The 20,818-nt window shown below is 42.8% G+C and overlaps 3 protein-coding genes across 5 annotated transcripts in view; 1 reads left to right on the plus strand and 2 right to left on the minus strand.

Annotated features, from left to right (window-relative positions):
* The window catches only part of dnm3a (dynamin 3a), a 104,974-nt gene extending 94,430 nt beyond the window's left edge, over positions 1–10,544 (minus strand). For 2 of the 3 annotated variants that reach the window (XM_084309043.1, XM_084309042.1), the window contains exons 1-2: positions 10,004–10,544; positions 1,579–1,652 (exon numbers count right to left, since the gene is read on the minus strand). In XM_084309043.1, the coding sequence (XP_084165169.1) occupies positions 1,579–1,652; positions 10,004–10,164 (235 nt within the window). In that variant the 5' untranslated portion in view covers positions 10,165–10,544. The remainder of the gene's footprint in view (positions 1–1,578; positions 1,653–10,003) is intronic. The other variant, XM_084309044.1, reaches the window with a different exon arrangement.
* Positions 10,545–11,365: 821 nt separating this feature from the next.
* mettl13 (methyltransferase 13, eEF1A lysine and N-terminal methyltransferase) lies at positions 11,366–20,624 on the minus strand. The gene is made up of 9 exons (XM_084307557.1): positions 20,382–20,624; positions 19,620–19,892; positions 17,718–18,183; positions 17,417–17,616; positions 16,011–16,197; positions 15,698–15,862; positions 15,024–15,236; positions 12,438–12,569; positions 11,366–12,240 (listed from the first exon to the last, which is right to left on the minus strand). The coding sequence occupies exons 1-9, from the start codon at positions 20,532–20,534 to the stop codon at positions 11,942–11,944; spliced, it is 2,088 nt and encodes a 695-aa protein (XP_084163683.1). The 5' UTR covers positions 20,535–20,624; the 3' UTR covers positions 11,366–11,941.
* On the plus strand, positions 12,937–15,145 carry LOC311222903 (uncharacterized protein). Its single transcript, XM_084307559.1, has 2 exons — positions 12,937–13,342; positions 15,037–15,145. The coding sequence occupies exons 1-2, from the start codon at positions 13,001–13,003 to the stop codon at positions 15,076–15,078; spliced, it is 384 nt and encodes a 127-aa protein (XP_084163685.1). The 5' UTR covers positions 12,937–13,000; the 3' UTR covers positions 15,079–15,145.
* Positions 20,625–20,818: the final 194 nt, after the last annotated feature.

The raw sequence follows: 20,818 nt of genomic DNA on the forward strand, positions 1-20,818 counted from the left end.
CATTAATTTGCAGAAGGACAATAACCGCATTCTACAGATTTGTCTATAAAATCAACTATTCAATCAGGCAACAAAATCCTATGACTATGACTATTAGTGGAGTTTCCCTGGTGGAGGACAGCCCTACTTCCCCCGGGCGCTGGACTGTGGCTGCCCCACTGCTCCTGAATAGTTAGGATGGGTTAAATACAGTGGACACATTCCTGGTATGTGTTAAGGTACAGGGCAAATAGTTTACGTTGATAATTGCAAGGCAAGCATCTCTGAGAGCCATGCGAGGCAGATGTCAGTATGTTGCTGCAGTGGTATTGCTGAGGCTGGAGGACACAAGTAGAACAGTGTGTTTCTTCGCTCTGTACATTAGTTGACTGTATTCCAACACTGTCGCCCAGGGATCATGGAGCCTCAGCTCAGTGACCACACTGCCATCTGTTGGATGCATACTGTATTAGTGCATGCCGCGTTGCTGTAGCTCACCTCAGGTCAAGGAGCGTGTGAGCGTGTGAGCGTGCGTGTGCGTGTGCGTGTGTGTGTGTGTGTGTGTGTGTGTGTGTGTGTGTGTGTGTGTGTGTGTGTGTGTGAGCTGATCACTAAGTCTCACATGCAGTGTTTAAGAGTGTATTATCATCTTCACTCTAAAAGCTAGACTGCAGGTTTTCCCAACTAAGCTGAATCTTTCCATCTGGCTTCCTGACAGTCATAGCCCTCACTGTATACACCATGGCCATGTGCAGATCACTGAAACCATGTTGCACATCCTAAATGGTTGCCATGCTTACAAAGGGCTTTACATTTGTAGGCACGACAGAATTGTGGACTTGATATCGAAAGATATCGGATCTACTCTTGGGTCCTCTACATCACTGCACAAGCACTGCACTGTTAAGCCCAGCATGTTTGGCCTGTGTGCTAATGATTCAGAGGTGTTCTGTAACATCTCAGTCAACACCCCTGACGTTGTGGTGGTTAATGAGAGTAGTAGAGAGGTGTTTATTCTAGAGGTTGGCTGTACCTTCGATCACAGCCTGGAGGAAGCCTTTTTAACCAAGTTGCTGAAATATCAGCAGCTCAAGCTAAACATCTCACAACTAGGCTACAAGTGTCAACTTTTAGTTTTAATTTTTGGCAGCCTGGGTCATGTTCACAAGCTGGTGGTTAGGGGCCTTCAGATGGCCCACATCTCCAAGAGAAAGGCTACAGTTAGCAAGGTATTGCTCTATATCTGCTATTATTGGTAGCCGCTCTATTTGGAGATGGCGTTGCTTTTTTCTTATTTATTTACGGAAATGCTATTGTATCTGTTTTTAAAACATCATCTGTGTCAATATTGTATGTGTACGACATAATTTAATGACTCCCAATGAGCTAATTGCACTGTTAGTGTTTATGTCCTTAATGTACTTTGTATTTATGTGGACATAAATAAAGCATTTAAAATGTGTGTGCGTGTGTGTGTGTGTGTGTGTGTGTGTGTGTGTGTGTGTGTGTGTGTGTGTGTGTGTGTGTGTGTGTGTGTGTGTGTGTGTGTGTGTGTGTGTGTGTGTGTGTGTGTGTGTGTGTGTGTGTGTGTGTGTTAACCTTTGCTGGCACTAACAAGCTGGATGATTAGAGGTCTGCGAGTAACGATTCCTGACCCTCGAGGGAGGAAGTCCCTGAGAAAAGATAAAATAAAGATAAGAGATAATGAATGAGGAAATCAAACACTCGTGCATGCATACACACAAGCACACGGGGTCAGACTGCATGGAGTAATCTTCGCTAGGACTGGGCAATAAAGCCAAAATATATCACAATATTTTTCTTTGTTTTGATGATATACCTGTATTTGACGGTATTTCGTATTCCAGTACAAATTACATTGTGATATGACATCTATTTTATGTCTATATCTTGTAATACATATCGTTGTCATGATGCTATTTTATACAAAATGGTCTATTTTCTTTAAATGTTTTAATACTGCTGCAAGGAAAACATTTGTATTAACTAAAAATAAAAGGTATACAGAATATACGCATGTATGTATATATTTCTTTTTTTACAATATGTATATATTGTGGATGGCGGTATTGTAAAAATCCATACCTTTGCATAATAATAAATATTAATAACTATCTATATAGCACATTTCACACATGGACCACAGTCCAGGGTGCCCCACAGCAATTAGCATAAAATCAGCACACAATTGACAGAATAAAAAACAATGCATAAATTGCAGACATAACAATAGGTATAAAAGATTTCATGTAAGTAATAATAATACAATAAAAGTAGTGCAACGTAAACGTGCAGACATAAGAATAGGCATAAAATAAGTACAATAGTACAATGTTGCTCGAAGGCATGTGAACCGCCCCGGAACAGGCAGTCCCCCAAACACCCCACACATCAATCCATAGTTACCACATCCCCATCCAAGACACCCCCCCAGATAAAGCACGTCATGACCGAAGGAAAACACAAACAGCCTGCGCGCCACTCACACCGCCATGCATATACACAAAATTTATATATTATGCGGTATACAGCACTGTTGTACATGCTATCATACAGAGTACATTCATATTCTGTAATACATCACAATACACACTTGCATAATGTCCTTTACATTATATCAGAGACTGAAACATAAGCCCAGCAGACCTACATATTTACTACTGCCATAATACTTATTTATAGATGACATGGAGTGAACAAGCAGTGATTTCTCCTTCATTCTCTCAGCAGTGGTGGGTCAAAACAGCAGAACATTGACACCATCAGTCCATTTTAGCCTAAACACAAGTGCCCTATAATCCTAATCTTAATAAATACAGAGCTTTTATCATAAAGTAACCAACCATCCAATATACAGAACACTTTAGGGCAATTCCATGCAAATGTCAACCTCACCATGAAAAAATGTAAATAACATGACCATAACCAAACCAATTTCAAATGTATCATCAAGGTCTATATTTTGAAGTACAAAATAGATTTGATCGTAATATTTATGAGAATGCATGTTTTTTCACACTACTGGAGGAGACACAGTAGTCTGGACAATCTGAACACACCGAAAGTTTATTAGTGTTAAAGGTTATGCAGTTGTCATGACAACACGTCGCATGACAACCAGAAGGCGGGGCCGTCGTTGCGACGACGAACATCTATAAGTCAAATGGTGTTTCCGGGACTAAAATCTGACTGAGACTAAGAGGGAAGAAACCAGAAGAGACTCTCTCCTCTCGACGAGAGAGAGGGGGGGGGGGGGGAGAATGGCACATCACCAGTAGCTTCGGCTACCACGAGGATGGTTTTAGGCTAACGAACAGGCCTGAACACTATTGGACTGAACAGCAAAAGGACGATAATATGAACACACCGAAAGATCATTAGAAATATACTCTTCAAGGACAATACAATCTGTTAACATCTGAGCTGAGGTTTCTGTTTAGAGAAATAAAACCACGCTTTTCCTTGTAAGGTATTTCACGTTGTCGAAGTGTCGAATTCTTACGGAGGTGGGGAAGTATTATGGTTTACGGATTGCACTAACGGGGGGGAGATAAGGATCTTATCTACCAGTATCGGAGACGTCAGGACCATTAAAAGTACACAACGCAGAGGAATTGGATGGAGGGCCAAACAGACGAAGACGTGATACTGGCCAGTTTGATCAGAATCTTACAGTTTGAATGGCCAGAATGGCAAAAAAAATCTACAGATATTTTTCTAACCTCACCTTTGGTCATGAAGGGCTGTTGTATCAATATGTGAATCAATTATGTACTTTGTGTCTTTCCATTGGCAGGTGAAGCATGCTGTTATAATGCCCCCTTTATGGGACAGCGAATGTAACATCCATAACGTTTTCCAGGAAAAGTTGTCATAACTGGAATGCAATGTCAACCAAACTTCATAAGCAAATAAGCTAACTTTTATAAAGATGACATATTAGCAACAATTAGTCATTCTGGTCTTATTTTTTGTATTCTTTACAAGTGTTATGGATGTTACCGTTATGGATGTTACATTGCAAGTGACGGATGTTACATTGCGAATGTGTGTTGTTAAGTCCGATTATGACCCCTTTGTTTGAAGTATAATTTACACATTTTAGTTACACTTATTGAGATAAAGATGAGCCTGCAATAAGAAATGTTTTGACCTTTTGGATTTTGAGATAGGTGACAAAATACACAGCGTTATGGATGTTACGGAAATTGACAAGCTTTTCGGACTCACTGAACACATGATAAACTCTGTGACTATCTTTTTCAAAGAATAACATGTTTACTATCAATTTGTAGGGAAGGGTTTGAGGTACCCAAAAAGCACATTCAGGAAAACCTGGCATTTCCTCTCAAGGAATGAATCACAAAAAAGTGCCATTATGGATGTTACATTTTTGCGTTATGGATGTTACACATCTGAAATAGACAAAAAACACTATCAAAAATGTGTGTTGTTAAATCCGATTATGACCCTTTTGTTTGATTTAAATCAGAAGTATTTTATGACTCCTTGTTTGATTAAAATCCAACATATTTCCAGACACAACTTTTTCACACATTGTTGGTCTAGGGCAGAGCAGTGTCCACGTTACTTACTTAGGCCTTTTATTCCTTTCGGAACATAGGCCATTGATGAAAAGTTTCCACCCCCGTCTGTCTTGCGCCATCCTCTCCAGCTGTTTCCACGTCAGTCCCCTTGTCTTGAGTTCCTGCTCAGTGTCACTTGGTGTTTTTGGGTCTTCCTCTACCTCGCTTGCCTTGTGGGTTCCAGGTTAATGCCTGTTTGGTTATTGCGGTTTTGTGTCTTCGAAGTGTGTGCCCAATCCAGCTCCATTTTCTCCTGGTCAGCTGGACCTCCACTGATTCTTGCTTGGTGCATTCCCACAGCTTGATGTTGGTGATTGTGTTTGGCCAGAAGATCCTGAGGATACGTCTCAGACAATGGTTGATGAAGGTCTGCAGTTTATTGTTGATGTTAGTGGTGGTTTTCCAGGTTTCAGAGCCATATAGCAGAATGGATTTGACATTGGAGTTGAAGATTTTGAGCTTGGTGTTGAGTTTGTTTCGGGTTTTCCATATCTTGTTTAACATGTTGAATGTTGCTCTTGCTTTTCCTATTCTTGCCCTTACGTCTTCCTCAGTCCCGCCATCAACAGCTATAACACTACCCAAGTATGTGAATTTGTCAACCTCTTCCAGTGTCTGGCCCCTGATGGTTATGGAGTTTGTGCTTTTATTATTGACTCTGATTACTTGAGTTTTTTGTCCATTTATTTTGAGCCCAAGTCCAGCTGCAGTTGTTTCTAACAGCTGGGTTTTGTCTTGCATCTGTTGATAGTTGTGTGAGAGTAGTGCGATGTCATCCGCAAAGTCTGGTCTTCGAGGTGCTCCGTTAGACTCCACTGGATGCCAGTCTTTTTATTGGTTGTGGTTTGCCTCATGATCCAGTCGATGCATAGGAGGAAGAGGAAGGGGGAAAGTAGGCAGCCCTGTTTCACGCCGGTGAGCACTTTGAAGTGTTCTTGTGCACATCCGTTATGTTACACTTGGCATTTCATGTCCTGATACATGTTCTTGATTATGCTGATGTATTTTTTAGGGATTCCATAGTGTGCCATGAGTTTCCAAAGCAGCTCGCGGTCTACACTATCGAATGCCTTTTCAAAATCTATGAAATTGACATAGACAGGTGCATGCCATTCTATGGATTGCTCGATGATGATCCTGAGGGTGGCAATTTGGTCACTGCACGATCTACCGTTCCTGTGTCCACGTTAGCCTACTGCTAATCGGCTGCTGTCGGCCATCTCCCCCTCGCGTCGGCTCAGCCTACATGTGTATTTGTTATTGTTTTGCCGAGTATCGTGACAAGAAACCCACCCCAAAAAACACAGAAACCCCAAATGAAACCAAACAGAAAGTAAATGAGTATTATTCCAGGGACGACACTTCAAGACAGGCCCCAGGAATGAAGGATGCAGTGACCATAAGAGAAGGAGTCAAGCAGAGGGTTAAAAAACGCATGTCCATGTCCCTTATGGAGGCTTACCGCTGCACTTCCAACCAAAGAGAACAAGTCTTGGGTCAGTTTTGATCAGATTCATGAACACCTCAATCCTCACATGGATAACAGAGGAAGATGCCATTTCTCTGAACCAGTCCAGGCAGAGTGAATTGGACTTGATTTTTTATAACTTTCTTTTTCATGGTGAGGTTGACATTTTCATGGAATTGCTCCAAAACTCATTTTCTGATTTAACCGATATTAATATTGCTGTTCTCTGTATAGAAAACAAGTTTTTATGTTAATCAAATAAAGAGCTATTTTCCAAAAACTTTTTGTAATTTATTTTCAGAAGTGACTGATATTTTGAAACTATTTAAGACCAAAAAAAAGAAAATATTATTGTTTTTTGTTTGTGATTTTTGTGATGTCACAGTATGATGTCATAATAGTATATTCTAGAACATTTGTGATGTCACAGTATGATGTCATAATAGCACATTCTAGAACATTTGTGATGTCACAGTATGATATAATCAAACGTTCTAGAACATTTGTGATGTCACAGTATGATGTCATAATCGAACATTCTAGAACATTTGTGTTCTATATATATTCAACAATTCTCTCCTGGCATTTTTTCAGACTACAACATGAATCCAGACTGGTTTGACCCTCAAAATGGTCCACCGAAGTTCTATTTTTGATAGTGTTTTTTGTCTATTTCAGACGTGTAACATCCATAACGGCACTTTTTTGTGATTCATTCCTTGAGAGGAAATGCCAGGTTTTCCTGAATGTGCTTTTTGGGTACCTCAAACCCTTCCCTACAAAGTGATAGTAAACATGTTATTCTTTGAAAAAGATATTCACAGAGTTTTCATCATGTGTTCAGTGAGTCCGAAAAGCTTGTCAATTTCTGTCACCTATCTCAAAATCCAAAAGGTCAAAACATTTCTTACTGCAGGCTCATCTTTATCTCAATAAGTGTAACTAAAATGTGTAAATTATACTTCCAATTCAAATCGATGCCTTGTCAATGTTAAGTTAAGTTTCCAATGTTCTCTCTGAATGTAACATCCATAAACGCTGGAATTGGCCTTTAGCATAGCAACTTTCACTCGAACCAACTCTGGGACAGATCTGGAATGCAAATCAAAATGCCCGCCAGTCATCAATAATGCATAGGGAGAAATACTGTATACATTCATAACCATGTAGACTAATTATCATCATTGAGTAACAGCCAGTATGTCAGTTGTATTTTATAAGTCATATCACACAACAAATAAGCAAGAAGGTGCAAGTTATCATTGGGGGGTGTAAAGGTACACATATCCATACCGAACCATTTCAGTGTGTACCGTACCGTACCGAACAAATACAAATACAACGGTATGTTAACCACTAACGACCTCCCACTGGGGGCTGTTTTTTTCACAATCTAATATTATTATTATTATTAAAAACATTTACAAGTCGATTATTAATTTCAATATAGAATATTCGTTGACAGCCCTACAAGTATAATTAGTTACTGCAAACTACATCACCCCTGAGTGGAACATGGAAAGCCAAACTTTCCCCCACTGTACCGAAAACCCGTACCGAACCTTGACTTCAAAACCGAGGTACGTACCGTTTTGATTGAATTGATTGATTGAAAACTTTATTAACAGATTGGATAATGGGTACAGTACAGTTCAATACATACAATTGTTAAGGGGATGCAGACCAGAGAAAGACTTTCGTCTTGTTTACATCAGGGTCCCCCATTTTCAATTCATCATAACATATATGACATACACGACATACAGATATCAGTACTGCTACATCTATACATTTATGACATACCAGATTTGCAAATACAATACTGTTTGTGATACAAAAAGAGTCTAGAGAAGAGAGTATATACATTTGACGTAGAAACTGTACATTGGAGGAGGTTGGGTAGGTGGGGTGGGGGTTTGTGTACCGTTACACCCTAATGGCACATATAGTGTGGCATATTTCTTGATCTCAGAAGAACTAACAATTGTTAGCTAATAGCTATACTGTAGGAAAAAACTAAACAGTAACTATCTAGGTCGTCCTCGGACAGTACAGTACAATAGCCAATGAAAATGAGATGTGTTAAATTTCCTTTCTGAGTACGACCCTCTGGCCTCTTCCTGTTAAAGGTGTGTCTCTTAAGGGCGTTTATTCTTCTGCATCCTGCCACTGATCAAACAGCTGTGATAACATGGGTCGACAACAATGAAGTGTCACAACACAGTCATGGTTCAGACAAAGAGACACAAGCCACTGTGATAAGATATCAAGACACTCGGGAAAACAAACACTTGAGATATCTAGAGGAAATGTTGCAAACTTGTATTTCTAAGAAGGCCTACTGGACAAATGGACTGCGTAGCTGCCCTTACGTTTACAGAGTTCTACTTGTCCAACAACTTCAGAATTCTGTAATTACTAACCTTAGTAACTTCTTGGCCAACATTATTTTCTGACATGATGGCACTGCTAAATCTGCCCACTTATCTGACGGCATTTTAAACATCATTTAAAGAGACACCAGCAAAGAGTCGACAGCATTCACCAGGACATTACTCTAGTGGGGCAGCTATAACAAAAGCCTGTTCTGGTTGACTGAATAACTTGTTACGGATACAGAGTGTAACATGCAGTGGTTCTCCTTTCCAGATTCCAGGCAGACCCCAGCCCTTCACAAACACCCAAGGAAAGATAAGCTGCTTTGCTGGCCATGGCCGTATGTTGCTATCTCAGGCATGTACCACCACTTCAGACTAAAATACCGGATACCGGAGTCTTAAGGCGAGCACAGAAAGACTCAGAAGAAGCTTCTATCCCCAGGCCATCAGGCTGCTCAACGAACAATAAACACTATGCAACAACCATCAATTGCACATAGCACACACACCCACACGCACACACTCACTTAAACAAACAACACACTGCAGCACCCACTCTCCACACTTTAGATCACACAAACACACTTTATATTTATTGATAAAGGATTTGCACTACAACTCGTACACCTACTGTAAATTGTACCTAAATTGTACCTCATCCCATTTCTGCTTTGCACTATATAGTATTGTATATTAGTACACTGCATAGTATATTGTTATATGGTAACTCAGTTACGTCTATTATGCATCGAACATTGTACATATGTCTATACTGAACACTGTGACCTCATTTTTTACTTCTAATTTACATGCTATACTATGTTATTTTATTTCATACTTATCTTGTCTTGCACAGTCTCTGGAGCGTAACAGTAAGAAGCATTTTGTATAAAAGTATTCTGTACTTCTGTATGACAACTATTAAAGAAACTTGAAACTAAAAGAAACAGGCCATAATGAGTGCAATGCAACATGGTGCTGATGGAGACAGAGACCATCTCAGTGATTTCTGTCTAGGCATGGTATGGCTCTGGTTCCTTCCTCGTGGTTGCCAAAACATTTGGCTTATTCACAATACAACGGAAAACATCCTCTTCATCCAGTGAACATGCCTAATCAACATGCATATATCTTAAAAACTATTTATTTAATGAATTATTGGCCTGACTAGTTCAAAATTAGCACTGAACAGTCATATAGGCCTTGCTGTGTGCATTTGGGGCAGTTAAAGATCTCACACCCAAATTAGGTTTTAGTTCTGGTTCAGACCTTCTATCAAAGCTAGAATATAAACCTATAGCGTGTGTGTGTGGGTGTAAGAGCAAACATGCTTTGACCTCACAAATTCAGAACCTCATTCACTGTCTGTGGGATGGGGAAATTCCCATGTTTACAGTGACGCCATCACCGATTTGAGGGTTGTCTCTCTCTGCTATAGGAGAGTGGTGCGTGTACACAAATACTGACTGAACTCCTGGGGTACAGGAACATTCCCCTTTAACATCCATCATATAGATATAGCTAGCCTGCCTACCACTCTGATGTGTGTGTGCCGGTGTCCTTTACTGTACCTGCCCACAAAGTTTTCCAACACGGAGCTCTTCCCCGCGCTTTGGCCGCCCACAACGGCGATTTGTGGCAGGTCGAGGTTACAGGTGTGGCCGATGGTACTGAAAGCATCCTGAAGACGGTTCACCATTGGGATCAACTCCTCCATCCCCGTGTTGCCCATCGCAACGGTGCTTGTGGAACTAGTTACTCCGACAGTCACTGTTATTGCAGTTCTACACCATAATATGCGACCCTACGCGACTTCCATAGTGACGACCTAACGTTTTCTGTGCCTGGTGGATGTAACCGTCAACTCACGGTCAGTTGCGCAGCCAAGCAAGCGCTGCGCGTCGGGGAGCGCCCGAGGTAGCAGGGGGTAGCAGTCATAGGACACTACCACAAGTCTCCCCTCCTAAAAACTCCTTGAGTCTCATTTCTTAGATAAAATTAAAGTGTCCAAAGAGTTGCCGCTAGTTATACAATTCTTGACGTGTGATGGTCCCCGTTTTCGTTTAACTTTGGACAAGTTTCTACAAGCTAGCTCGTGTCGGGTCTAGTAGAGAAAGCATTCTATTTATTTGACAGCTAACGGTCCGAAATGTTCTGCGCAGGCGCATATATGAGCTGTCAAGTTGCTCGCACCTCTGCAAGATAGACAAAAGTAACGGCCAACAGTGACGGGAGTATCCCTCCTCTCTGGGGCCGACAGCTATTTAAATCTCATACACATCTAGACTGGGTGCAGCAGTAGTAAAGACTGCAACTGTAACCATGGCGCACGATATCTACTGTAAATAACACGGCTGCATTCTTTGGCAGTGAGCACATAGTAGAGCAGTCTAAACTCGTCAGAGCAACAAGGTTTCAAGTCTATCAACATCTCGTTATGATTTTCAAGTAAATCGTGTATGTATCTTGTCAAATGTAATGTGTTTTGATCTATAATTTTTTATGTTCTTAGATCTCATATGCTGCTATTGTTGACTTGACATTAGTATGTGCCGTGGAACGCAATGTCTGTTATATGTATCACTACAGTATTAAGATTGTATGTGACTCAGTTAACAAATGCAATTTCCCCTTTGGGATATTAAACGTTCCGTGTTTAATTGAGCTCATGCATTAATACACATTGGGCTGATGTAGTGTGGCTAAGAACATTGTAATATTATTTACTTATGATGATTGAATATGTTTACATCAACATGAATGGGTATTTTCATTCAACACTAGAAAGGATCATTATAAACCACTCAACATTTCCACACCTTAATATCATGATATCATCGCATTCTTTTTTTCATTAGAGGAACTGGTCAGAGCCTCCCTGGATTATGATCTGCATATAAGAATCCTTAGGCCCCATCACACTGTTTGCATATTGCGTTTTTATTGTTGAAAAGGTACATGAAGATTCTAATGCAAGGATTCCATATCTCCAACAGAAACAGGTTAGGAGTGGTTATTGACCAAATGTGATGTTATTCTTGACAAAACTTTAAAATGTAGATTTGGGTTATTATCCCTGTGACGAAAACTCAAAATAAACTACTAAACTTGTAAAAATCGATTCTGGTCATTAGCCAATATCCATCCTAAAACTTTGCCATTTGGTAAATTTAGATTTTAGTGTCTCAATATATATTTTCTTAGCAACTTTGATAAAATTATTTCATTCTGACAACACAGCAGAAATCTAGCAAACCATGACATCCGCTTTGGCTCACGCATCCGTTTCAACGCAAAAGTAGGATAAATCCAACATCATTATGCAACAGCTGAAATGCAACGCAACACGTCGGCAATGCAATGCATTAGCGCATTCTCTCATATGAAATGAAGTAACTTCTGCCAGAGAGCAGCACATTCAATGCAAGGCATAAGCCTCCACTTCCTCCAGCTCGAGCCTCGAGCCCTTCGCTTAATCCCGTTCTCCTGGCTGGAGTCACAGAACACCTTCATGTAACTTTCAGGTCCTTTAACATTTCAGCAATGTCTATATGTGGGCTGCCGGTTCCTGCGGTGCTGTTGGTGTGGAGTGACCCTTGCAGACTCTTAGCTGCCTGGGTCAGGGATGCAGGGACAGTCTGGGTGCTGGTGTCCCCTGGCCTCTGTCCTCCACGAGAACACAGCAGCACCTCGTTCACCTCCCCCTCGATCCCCCGAGAGAGCACGCTTGGAAACACGCCACGCAGACCCTCCAGCACGCTCTTCCTCAGTACAGAGTCACGACACACGAGGTTCAGCATGAATACACCTGGTGAAGGACAGAGAGAGGGGGGGAGGGAGCTGGGATGAAATGTGGGCGGAGGTAAAGAGAGATTGTGAAATAGGAGAAAAGTGCGGGTGTGGAACAATTGTGTAATCAACAGATATTCATCTAAGCAACTAAGATCTATGACAGACTGTCTAGACAGACAGACAGACAGACAGATACCAGCAGTGATACTGTACCTCTAACAGTTAGCAGACTGCAGACTTTCTCCAAAAAGCAGGTTTCTACAAAGGCAGAGGGGGGGCAGCTCATTCCCACGGTGCTGTCCTTACTGTCCACATCAAACATGATGACATCAAACAAACAGCCACCTGACAAAGAAGAAAAACACATTACCAAAGTCTAGGGCAGTCGTCACAAGACATCTCTGGTCGACTAATAGTCATAGAATTTGTTGGCTAAACGATTAGTAGATTTCATTGACAAATCTGAAACATTTGCATTTATGCAGACAGACTTCTTTAAATCGAAGACTTGTCAGCTTACCAGTGTTAATAATTTTTCAGGAAATAACTCATTTGGCATGGGGGGGGGGGGGGGGCCTAGAAATGGATTAATTGACTAACTGCACCAACAGGAAGACCACACACTATGGGGACAACTAAATGCAATGGAGAGACAGTGACAACAAGAGGTGAGGAGAGGATGTCGAGCTGCCATGGGAGCAGAGGAGAAGAAGAGCTGCCATGGGAGCAGAGGAGAAGAAAAGCTGCCATGGGAGCAGAGGAGAAGAAAAGCTGCCATGGGAGCAGAGGAGAAGAAGAGCTGCCATGGGAGCAGAGGAGAAGAAGAGCTGCCATGGGAGCAGAGAGGAAGAAGAGCTGCCATGGGAGCAGAGGAGAAGAAGAGCTGCCATGGGAGCAGAGAGGAGGAGAAGAGCTGCCATGGGAGCAGAGAGGAAGAAGAAGAGCTGCCATGGGAGCAGAGAGGAAGAAGAAGAGCTGCCATGGGAGCAGAGGAGGAGAAGAGCTGCCATGGGAGCAGAGAGGAAGAAGAGCTGCCATGGGAGCAGAGAGGAAGAAGAGCTGCCATGGGAGCAGAGGAGAAGAAGAGCTGCCATGAGAGCAGACATGAGAGCCGGGACGTACGTACAAGCAGTGTTTATTTGTTTAGTAGTTAAAACTACAGTGAAAATCAAGCAACAAACTAGTAAATAACATCTGTAGTTGAGCCAACATTGTATTCAAGTACCAAACAGCTTTTTTTCAGGGGTGGCAAGGCTTGAAATAAAGACAAGCACTGGCACACACCTAGCCCCCAAACTCTCTGTATTTTGGCCTTAACACTTTCAGCCAACGACAAGATTTCTCGTTAGTTCATGCCAACCGTTGAGTGCCAGCCGACGAGAGATCTCGTTTTTAATCGTTTTATTTTTTTATTAGCGATTTCCGTTCATATTTCATCAATCTAGCCTCCCGTTTACCACTGGAACTCTCTCTGAGCTCCATTGGGAAAATACCGCCCCCTATCGTCTCTCCGTGTGGTACTGCACCCCTTTGGATTGGATTGAATGAAACGCATGGGGGGGGGGGGGGGATCCTGCTTCCACATTTTACTTTTCAGGCATGTAACTCGAGCCGATCGGATTCATTGTGGACCATCAGAACAGCGTGGAATCTGTGTTTCGACCACCCAGCGCTGGATCAATAAACGCGATCGATATTTGGAATGGCGATCAGGAATTGGAATAATCTTTTTGGAGAACATCTGATCTGAGGTAAGGAATCTATTTTTACCAGTCTTGGGATAATCAGAGATTGTTTCACAGAGATATCAACGTGGGCCCTATGCGTGTGTGTGTGTGCTGAACACTGCTGATCAGGAAATGGATAATAGATTTTTCAGCCCGCTTCTATAGCGTGCATAAGTACACATATACTATCGATAATCTAGCGTTTATTTGAAAACTATTCATAAATAGGCAGAAAAATTCATTTTTTGTGTATTCCAGTATATTCCAGTAAAGGGCGATTATCACAGAATCTTCTGAAATGTTCTGGAACTTTCATAAAACGAGTTTTTCAAAATGGTATAAAACGGAAATGAACCGATTAAAAAACAATCCGTTTCGACAATGTTGACTGCAAACAAGTCATTGATAAGCGACGGCCATATTATACACATAGCCATAATTTAAGATATAGTTTATGCGTTCGCAAATATGAGAGCTCTATTATTGAAGTGGGTGGTGGCACGCAACAGGGTTCCGGGGCACCGGACTCGTGGCACGGAAAGTGTTAAAGAGGAGGCGGCGGGGCGGTCAGGTGGCGTAGCGGAGATTGTGCTCGTCACCAATGCAAGAGGCTGCGGTCTCGACTCCCGGAGAGTCAGCATTGCCTTGGCTCGGGCTGATCGCTATACTAACTCGTTTGGCTGAGTTAGGGGGAGGGGAGCCGTGGGTGGGTCCTGGGCGTTGTGGACAGCGACCCCTACAGTTCGGTCGGGGCGCCTGCTCAGCAAGGGTAGGATCTGGAGAGAGGTAGTGCGACCTTCCACACGTTACACTCTTCCAGTGAGAATCTGCGCGGCCAGGCTGGCTGCCGGCTGGCTGCACATGCGTCGGAGGAAAGCATGTGACAGTCTCCGGCCTCTCGGACCAACAGTAGGGGAAAGTGCGCAACAACCAGGAAGGGAGTTGGGAATTGGCATAACGACTAAACAGTGGGAGAACCATCCTAGTTCAAGTTTCAAGTTTGTTTATTATTTGTCAGAACAAAATACAGGATACTTTATAATGAAATGCTTGTTTCTTCCTAATCACTCACCTTCCTTCTCCAGGGCACTGATGCGTTCCAGGCCATCCCCGAGCACGACAGTTAATCGGTCATCAGGTCGGAACCCGAACCATTTCTGAGACACCTCCAGAACTGTGGGGTCCAACTCTACCACCTCAACCCTGGCACCGGGCACAAAGTCCCGCAGGAACTGAGGCAGACCTCCTCCACCAAGCCCAACCAAGAGTACCGATAACGGAACATCTAGAAGGGGAAACAAGAGCTAAGGTTATACTTTAATTACATTTTTTTGAGATCTGATCATAATGATTTGATGTTCTGTTCAGAGCATTGATGCGTGTTCACACTTGGCTGGAAAGTGGCCGCTATGTGCCTCCAAAGGCTAGATTGTGTCCATATTACTCCACTCATTTGAGTTACCATACCATTTTATTGCTCTTATATTGGTCATATGCATATTACGGCTATATTGCATCCAGGCTACTGTATATAGACATCTTATCACAATATGAGCCTCCATCGTGTAACTAACATGTATAGTTCTGGAGTTTATTATTTTGGTGGAACGTTTCGATCCTTAGAGGCAAAACATCAGTGCACACAGGTGAAATGCTGAAATACATAAAAATGTATCATTGTAAAAGCCTGGGACCCTAAGTTGACAGTGGCCAAAACATTACGCATGTTATGTACAGTACACACACCTTTGTTCTGTGGTGCACCCACACCTAGCATGGCCAAGCCTGCCACCATGACTTCATGGTGAGCACAGCAGAGGAAGCCACTGTCCACTGAGAAGGACGTCGAGGATGTTGCTGGAGGGGCGGTCGGCTTCACCTTCTTTCTGCTCTTCTTTTTACGACTTGAAGCTAGAGAGAGAGAGAGAGAGAGAAAGATAGATATAGATAGATAGCGTGATTCCCTCTTCATTATTATTCACAGAAAAGCTGAAACAGAAACAGAGGGTAGGAAGAAAGGTGTTTTATGTGGCATAGTGAACAAAGGAAGAGAACTGACCTGTACTGGAGATGAGACGACTCTCCGACTGGACGAGACCAGCGTTAGACAGGAACACTAGTCTCCGATACAGCTCTCCATCCTCTCCTCTCACATCCTCCACAGAGTATTCCCCACTCAGCTCACTCACACCCTTACTGACGACCTCTCTCCAGCCGAGCTCACCACCCACTGACAGAAAAGGCACCTGCACAGGGTCCAAGAGAGTAATGATCAGATTATTCCATGTTGCTAATATTAATGCACTAATGTTGCCCACAACAACATGGGCTACAGTATTGTTTCCCCCCTTATTTCCATAATTAAAAGGTGCTATTAGATACCATTGTATGTAGACTTAAATAACACATCCACAGAGCTTTTTAGAAGGGTGAAAAGTAAAGTATTGCTTTTCCCCCCAAGAAATTATTTATTTATGAATGCATCATTTAAAACATTATGGTGGGTCTGAAATTAATGTTGTTATTTACATGTTTTTTTTTTTTATCCACTTTTTCTCCCATTTTTCTATATTTTCTCCCATCCCAATTTCGTATCATCCAATTCAACCCTCCCCTGTCACGAACGCTGTTTCTTGCCTCCCACAAGCCGGCTGCAATGTGGACTAAGTCATACATAGCACAAGTCCCCTCCGGTACTTGAGGTAACAGCAGTCGCATCTTTTCACCTGCGCAGCTCGATCCCTCAGTGGCGAGGAGTAACGCGTGGGAGGCTCACGCTGCCCCCGACACTTCCTGATTCTACTGCGCAGGCGCACCAACCGACCTGTAGGAGTCGCTGTCCACAACGCCCGATCCCCACCCATCAGTTTCCCACCCCCTAATACGGCCAATGTGTATTAGTATGAACGACCAGCTAAACTGAAAGCAATGTGGAGCACTGGGCTCGAACAGGCGAGCCCAGCGTCTCCAGCATTTGTGGCGAGCGCCTTGCCCACTACGCCACGTAGCCGCCCCGTTGTTATTTACATGTTATGTGCATGTTGCGTGCATGTATCCCCTCCCTACGTGGAATGCACCTGATTGGATAAATGTCCTGCTAGTTGGATAAATGTGCTGCTAGTTGAAAGGTCCCCGTTTCTCTGCTCCAGTTTTCAAAATGAAAATGGCAGCTTGCTCACTCATCAACTCTCTTTTTCAACCTAAAGTTAAATCCTAAAATATGTTTTTGACAATTAGTATAAACTAGTTTGACAGTTTGATCTGAACTTAGTTTGATGGTACAGTGTACGATAATTACAATAATTATCGTACCCTATGTAATCCTATGTAAGTACACCATTGTTTTGGTCCGACATGCTGGTGCTCTAGTGCTACATCTAGTGGCTGAATATGATCTATAGCATCTTTAAACACATTTTGCCTAAAAGTCTATCAATAAAGTTAAATAATCATGCAAATGTCTACCTGCTGATTGGCTGGCATACCAGGGGGAGCAAGGTCCATCACCATGGGTGACAGTTCTGATTGGACAGCCTGCATGTCCGTGTACTCCTGGTTCCTGTGCATCGCCACAACAACCATGCGTCTGAAGTTGGCACTGGCTGCCAGCTGGCTCCGCCCCTCACTCGAACCATACAGCCAATCAGTCTCTCTCCCTTGAGGCACTGGGAGAATTTGCACAAGAAAACAGCCATCAGACAATACAAATTACAAAAAGGAGTTTAGAATCAGAATCAGTGTGAAAGATGTCCAAAAGGTCACTCACCAATAAAAATGGCAAAGTGGTTGGCTCTGGGCACCTTGGCACCAGGGGGACAATCCTGCACTGTGAGAGTATATCTGGGAAGGCCTGTCTTGACGTGGCACAAGGTGAGGGAGGGACTGGAGCTGGCGTCAGTGTCCGTACGGAGCCTCTTCCTCAGCACGGAGTACGCCTGGCGTTCCCTCACCGCCAACAACAGCTCCGGCACCAGTGTCAGACGGGCGGGGGCCCCGTCCTCCCCCAGGCACAGCTCCAGAATAGGCATGGGCATGGGCTGGCGGAACTTAGTGCAGACCAACACAAAGACGGGCAGGGCAAACGAGTCCTCCTCGCTCTCCGTGTCCTCCAGGCAGTGGAGCCTCACAGCCCATCCCATCTGAACAAAGTGTTCAACAGCCAGCCTGATCACACTCTCCTGGGCCAGAGTCACGCAGACATACCGGCCTCCGATAGCGAGCACGCGACCCACCTGCAGACAATAGAAAAGAGGACGACAAGACAGATCTGGATATAGCTGATAGATAGTCAGTTGGTGTGGAGGAGTTAATAAGATATCATTACATTAATGTTGTATTCTAGCCATTTAGCAGATGAGACACTCATTCAGAGTGACCTGCAGCCAGTGCATCATCTAGGGTGTAACGGTACGCGGATACGTACGCATCACCCTAATGTGAATATCACTGGTACAGTGGTACACCGAAGAAGCAAACCCAGCTCCCCGTGGCATTCAAGCAGCATCTCGCTATTAATTCAGACCGGGCCAAAGCAATAACAAATGTCAAATGCCATATGTGTTTTTATAGCAGCAGATCTGTTTTTATAGCAGCAGATCTGCAACCATACTCCGTTGTCGAGAACACAGGGTTTAAGCACATGTTAAAAGTAATAGAGCCCTGCTACCTAGTTCCCTCTCGTCCGTATTTCAGCCAGCAAGTCATACCAGCTCTGTATAAACTAGCCCGTTTCGTGACTGTAGCAAGCCCTGCCCCTGTATTCAAGCAGGGCTTGCTCATGAAAGGGGCTCTGTATAAACAAGCACACGCTACAGTTGTCCAAGGCATCTGCTATATAATAATCTTCAGATTTACATTAAGTGGTATTAGTAGGTTACAGCAGTAAGCAATAGTTTGCTCAGTAAATTATGGCCAATTCGTTTTATATTGTTTAATACAGTTAAATAAATAAATAGATAAATGAAAAGCATTTTTTTTTTTACTGTACCGAAAATAATACCGAACCGTGACTTCAAAACCGAGGTACATACCGAACCATGGATTTTGTGTACCGTTACACCCCTAAATATCTGTACCATGAGAGTGCCTATATGTTTATATACACAGATGATACATACTAAGATCAACATGTTTATAATACCAGACATGATGCAGCTATGGAAAGATTCATGCTTCCACTACACAAAACGAATTCATTAAAGAAAACTGTAATGTATAGAGCTATGTCAAACTGGAACAAACTGCCATTACATCTAACACATATTACCAGTAAGAAGAAATTGAGAATAGCGATTTTACAGAAAGAAATCATTTTATGATATACTTTTCTTCTTTTTTTAAATCCAAATTAGGGCATTTGTGTGGTGGGTAGGTGAGAGTTGGGACCTCTGTCACCTCTCTACTTCTGTGGAGCTTCATTTATGTAGACAGACAAATTACTATCTTTACTGTCATTATTATTCTTTGTTTTGGTGTTGTTGCTTGTACAATGTGCATGGAAGTATTGTTTTTATTCTGATTGTACAATGATTTTATGTTTGAATGTGTTATGCTATTTTGAGAGGACCCCAGGTAGAGTAGTTGTTACTGTGGTAACAACTAATGTGGATCCTAAATAAACTAAACTAATCTATGCATGATAGGCTACTCTGACCATGAAGTCTCTTACCTCAGTAAGCATCCCCCTGGCCAGTGCCCCCTCCTCCTCTGAGGCCATGGCATCCAGGGTGCCCTTGTCCAAAGTGGCCTGGTAGCTGGCATCCTCATAAGGCGTCTGTGTGGCGTCCACTTTCTGGAAGGTCAGGTCTGGGCGTCGCACAGCATTCCGCTGGTTCATATGGGTTATCACCGTCTCACTGATGTCGATGTTTGTCAGATGTTTGTAGCCAACATCATACAGCTGTTCACTCAGCTCAGAGTTACCGCAACCGACCACCAGTACCTGGACAACAGCCACAACACAAAAGTGGTACTTTCTTGTTAAAATAAATAATAGCTCTACATTCAGACAGCCATCACTGATATAGTGTCTGATCAGCAGAGTCATCCGCTCTGCAGTAAACACAAAATAAATCCCATTCCCACTTTATCCAATCAGGTCTGACACAATTCTTGAAATAAATCTCTCCTGATTGGATAAAGTGATACCAGACATTCGGTTTACTGCAGAGTGGAGGTACTGGGAGACCCATGTTACTGACCAAACACTCTACAGTATTTGCTGTAAGAATGTAGAGCTATTTAACGCGTCAAAAATAACAATTACAGCACCTTTAATCATTTAATCTAATTTAAATATACTATGCAAACACCGAATTGTTCATGATAATGTAAACACTACGCTAAAGAGCAGCAGACTGTCTGGATCCCTGTCCCCTTCTCTCTCTCTAAATGTGAAACAGGCCTGTCGGTGTGGGCTGGTTTGTTTTACCTTATCCTGGGGTTTGATGTATTTATGTAATACACCACAGAGCTTGTTGTAATCTCCATACCACTCAAAAGCCTTCTCTCCACGCTTCTTGAAAAAACGCTCCCAATATTCGGCAGAGCTGAACTCCTCGGCAGTACGAGGTAACAGACTCATCGTCAACTTGCAACGAATAGGTTACTCTCTGAACAAACCAATTCAGCATGACCGATGCCAAACCTGTTTACAACTTGCTCTCCACATGGCACCTCGTAAGCAGATCTACCCGGAGCATATTTCTGGACGCGCAGACCTCTACACCTATGATTGGAGACGTTCTTGTAGGCGGGGTTTAAAGCTTTACAGTGATTCGTTGAGGTTTTTAGTTCGTTGTTTTCATTGGCTTAACACTAACCCTGAGCCGGAAGTCTTTTCACGCCGGTGGCCTGTACGTTAATGCC

The sequence above is a fragment of the Notolepis coatsorum genome (genome assembly GCF_963971535.1).
Source record: "Notolepis coatsorum genome assembly, chromosome: 2".
Taxonomy (NCBI): Eukaryota; Metazoa; Chordata; class Actinopteri; order Aulopiformes; family Paralepididae; genus Notolepis; species Notolepis coatsorum.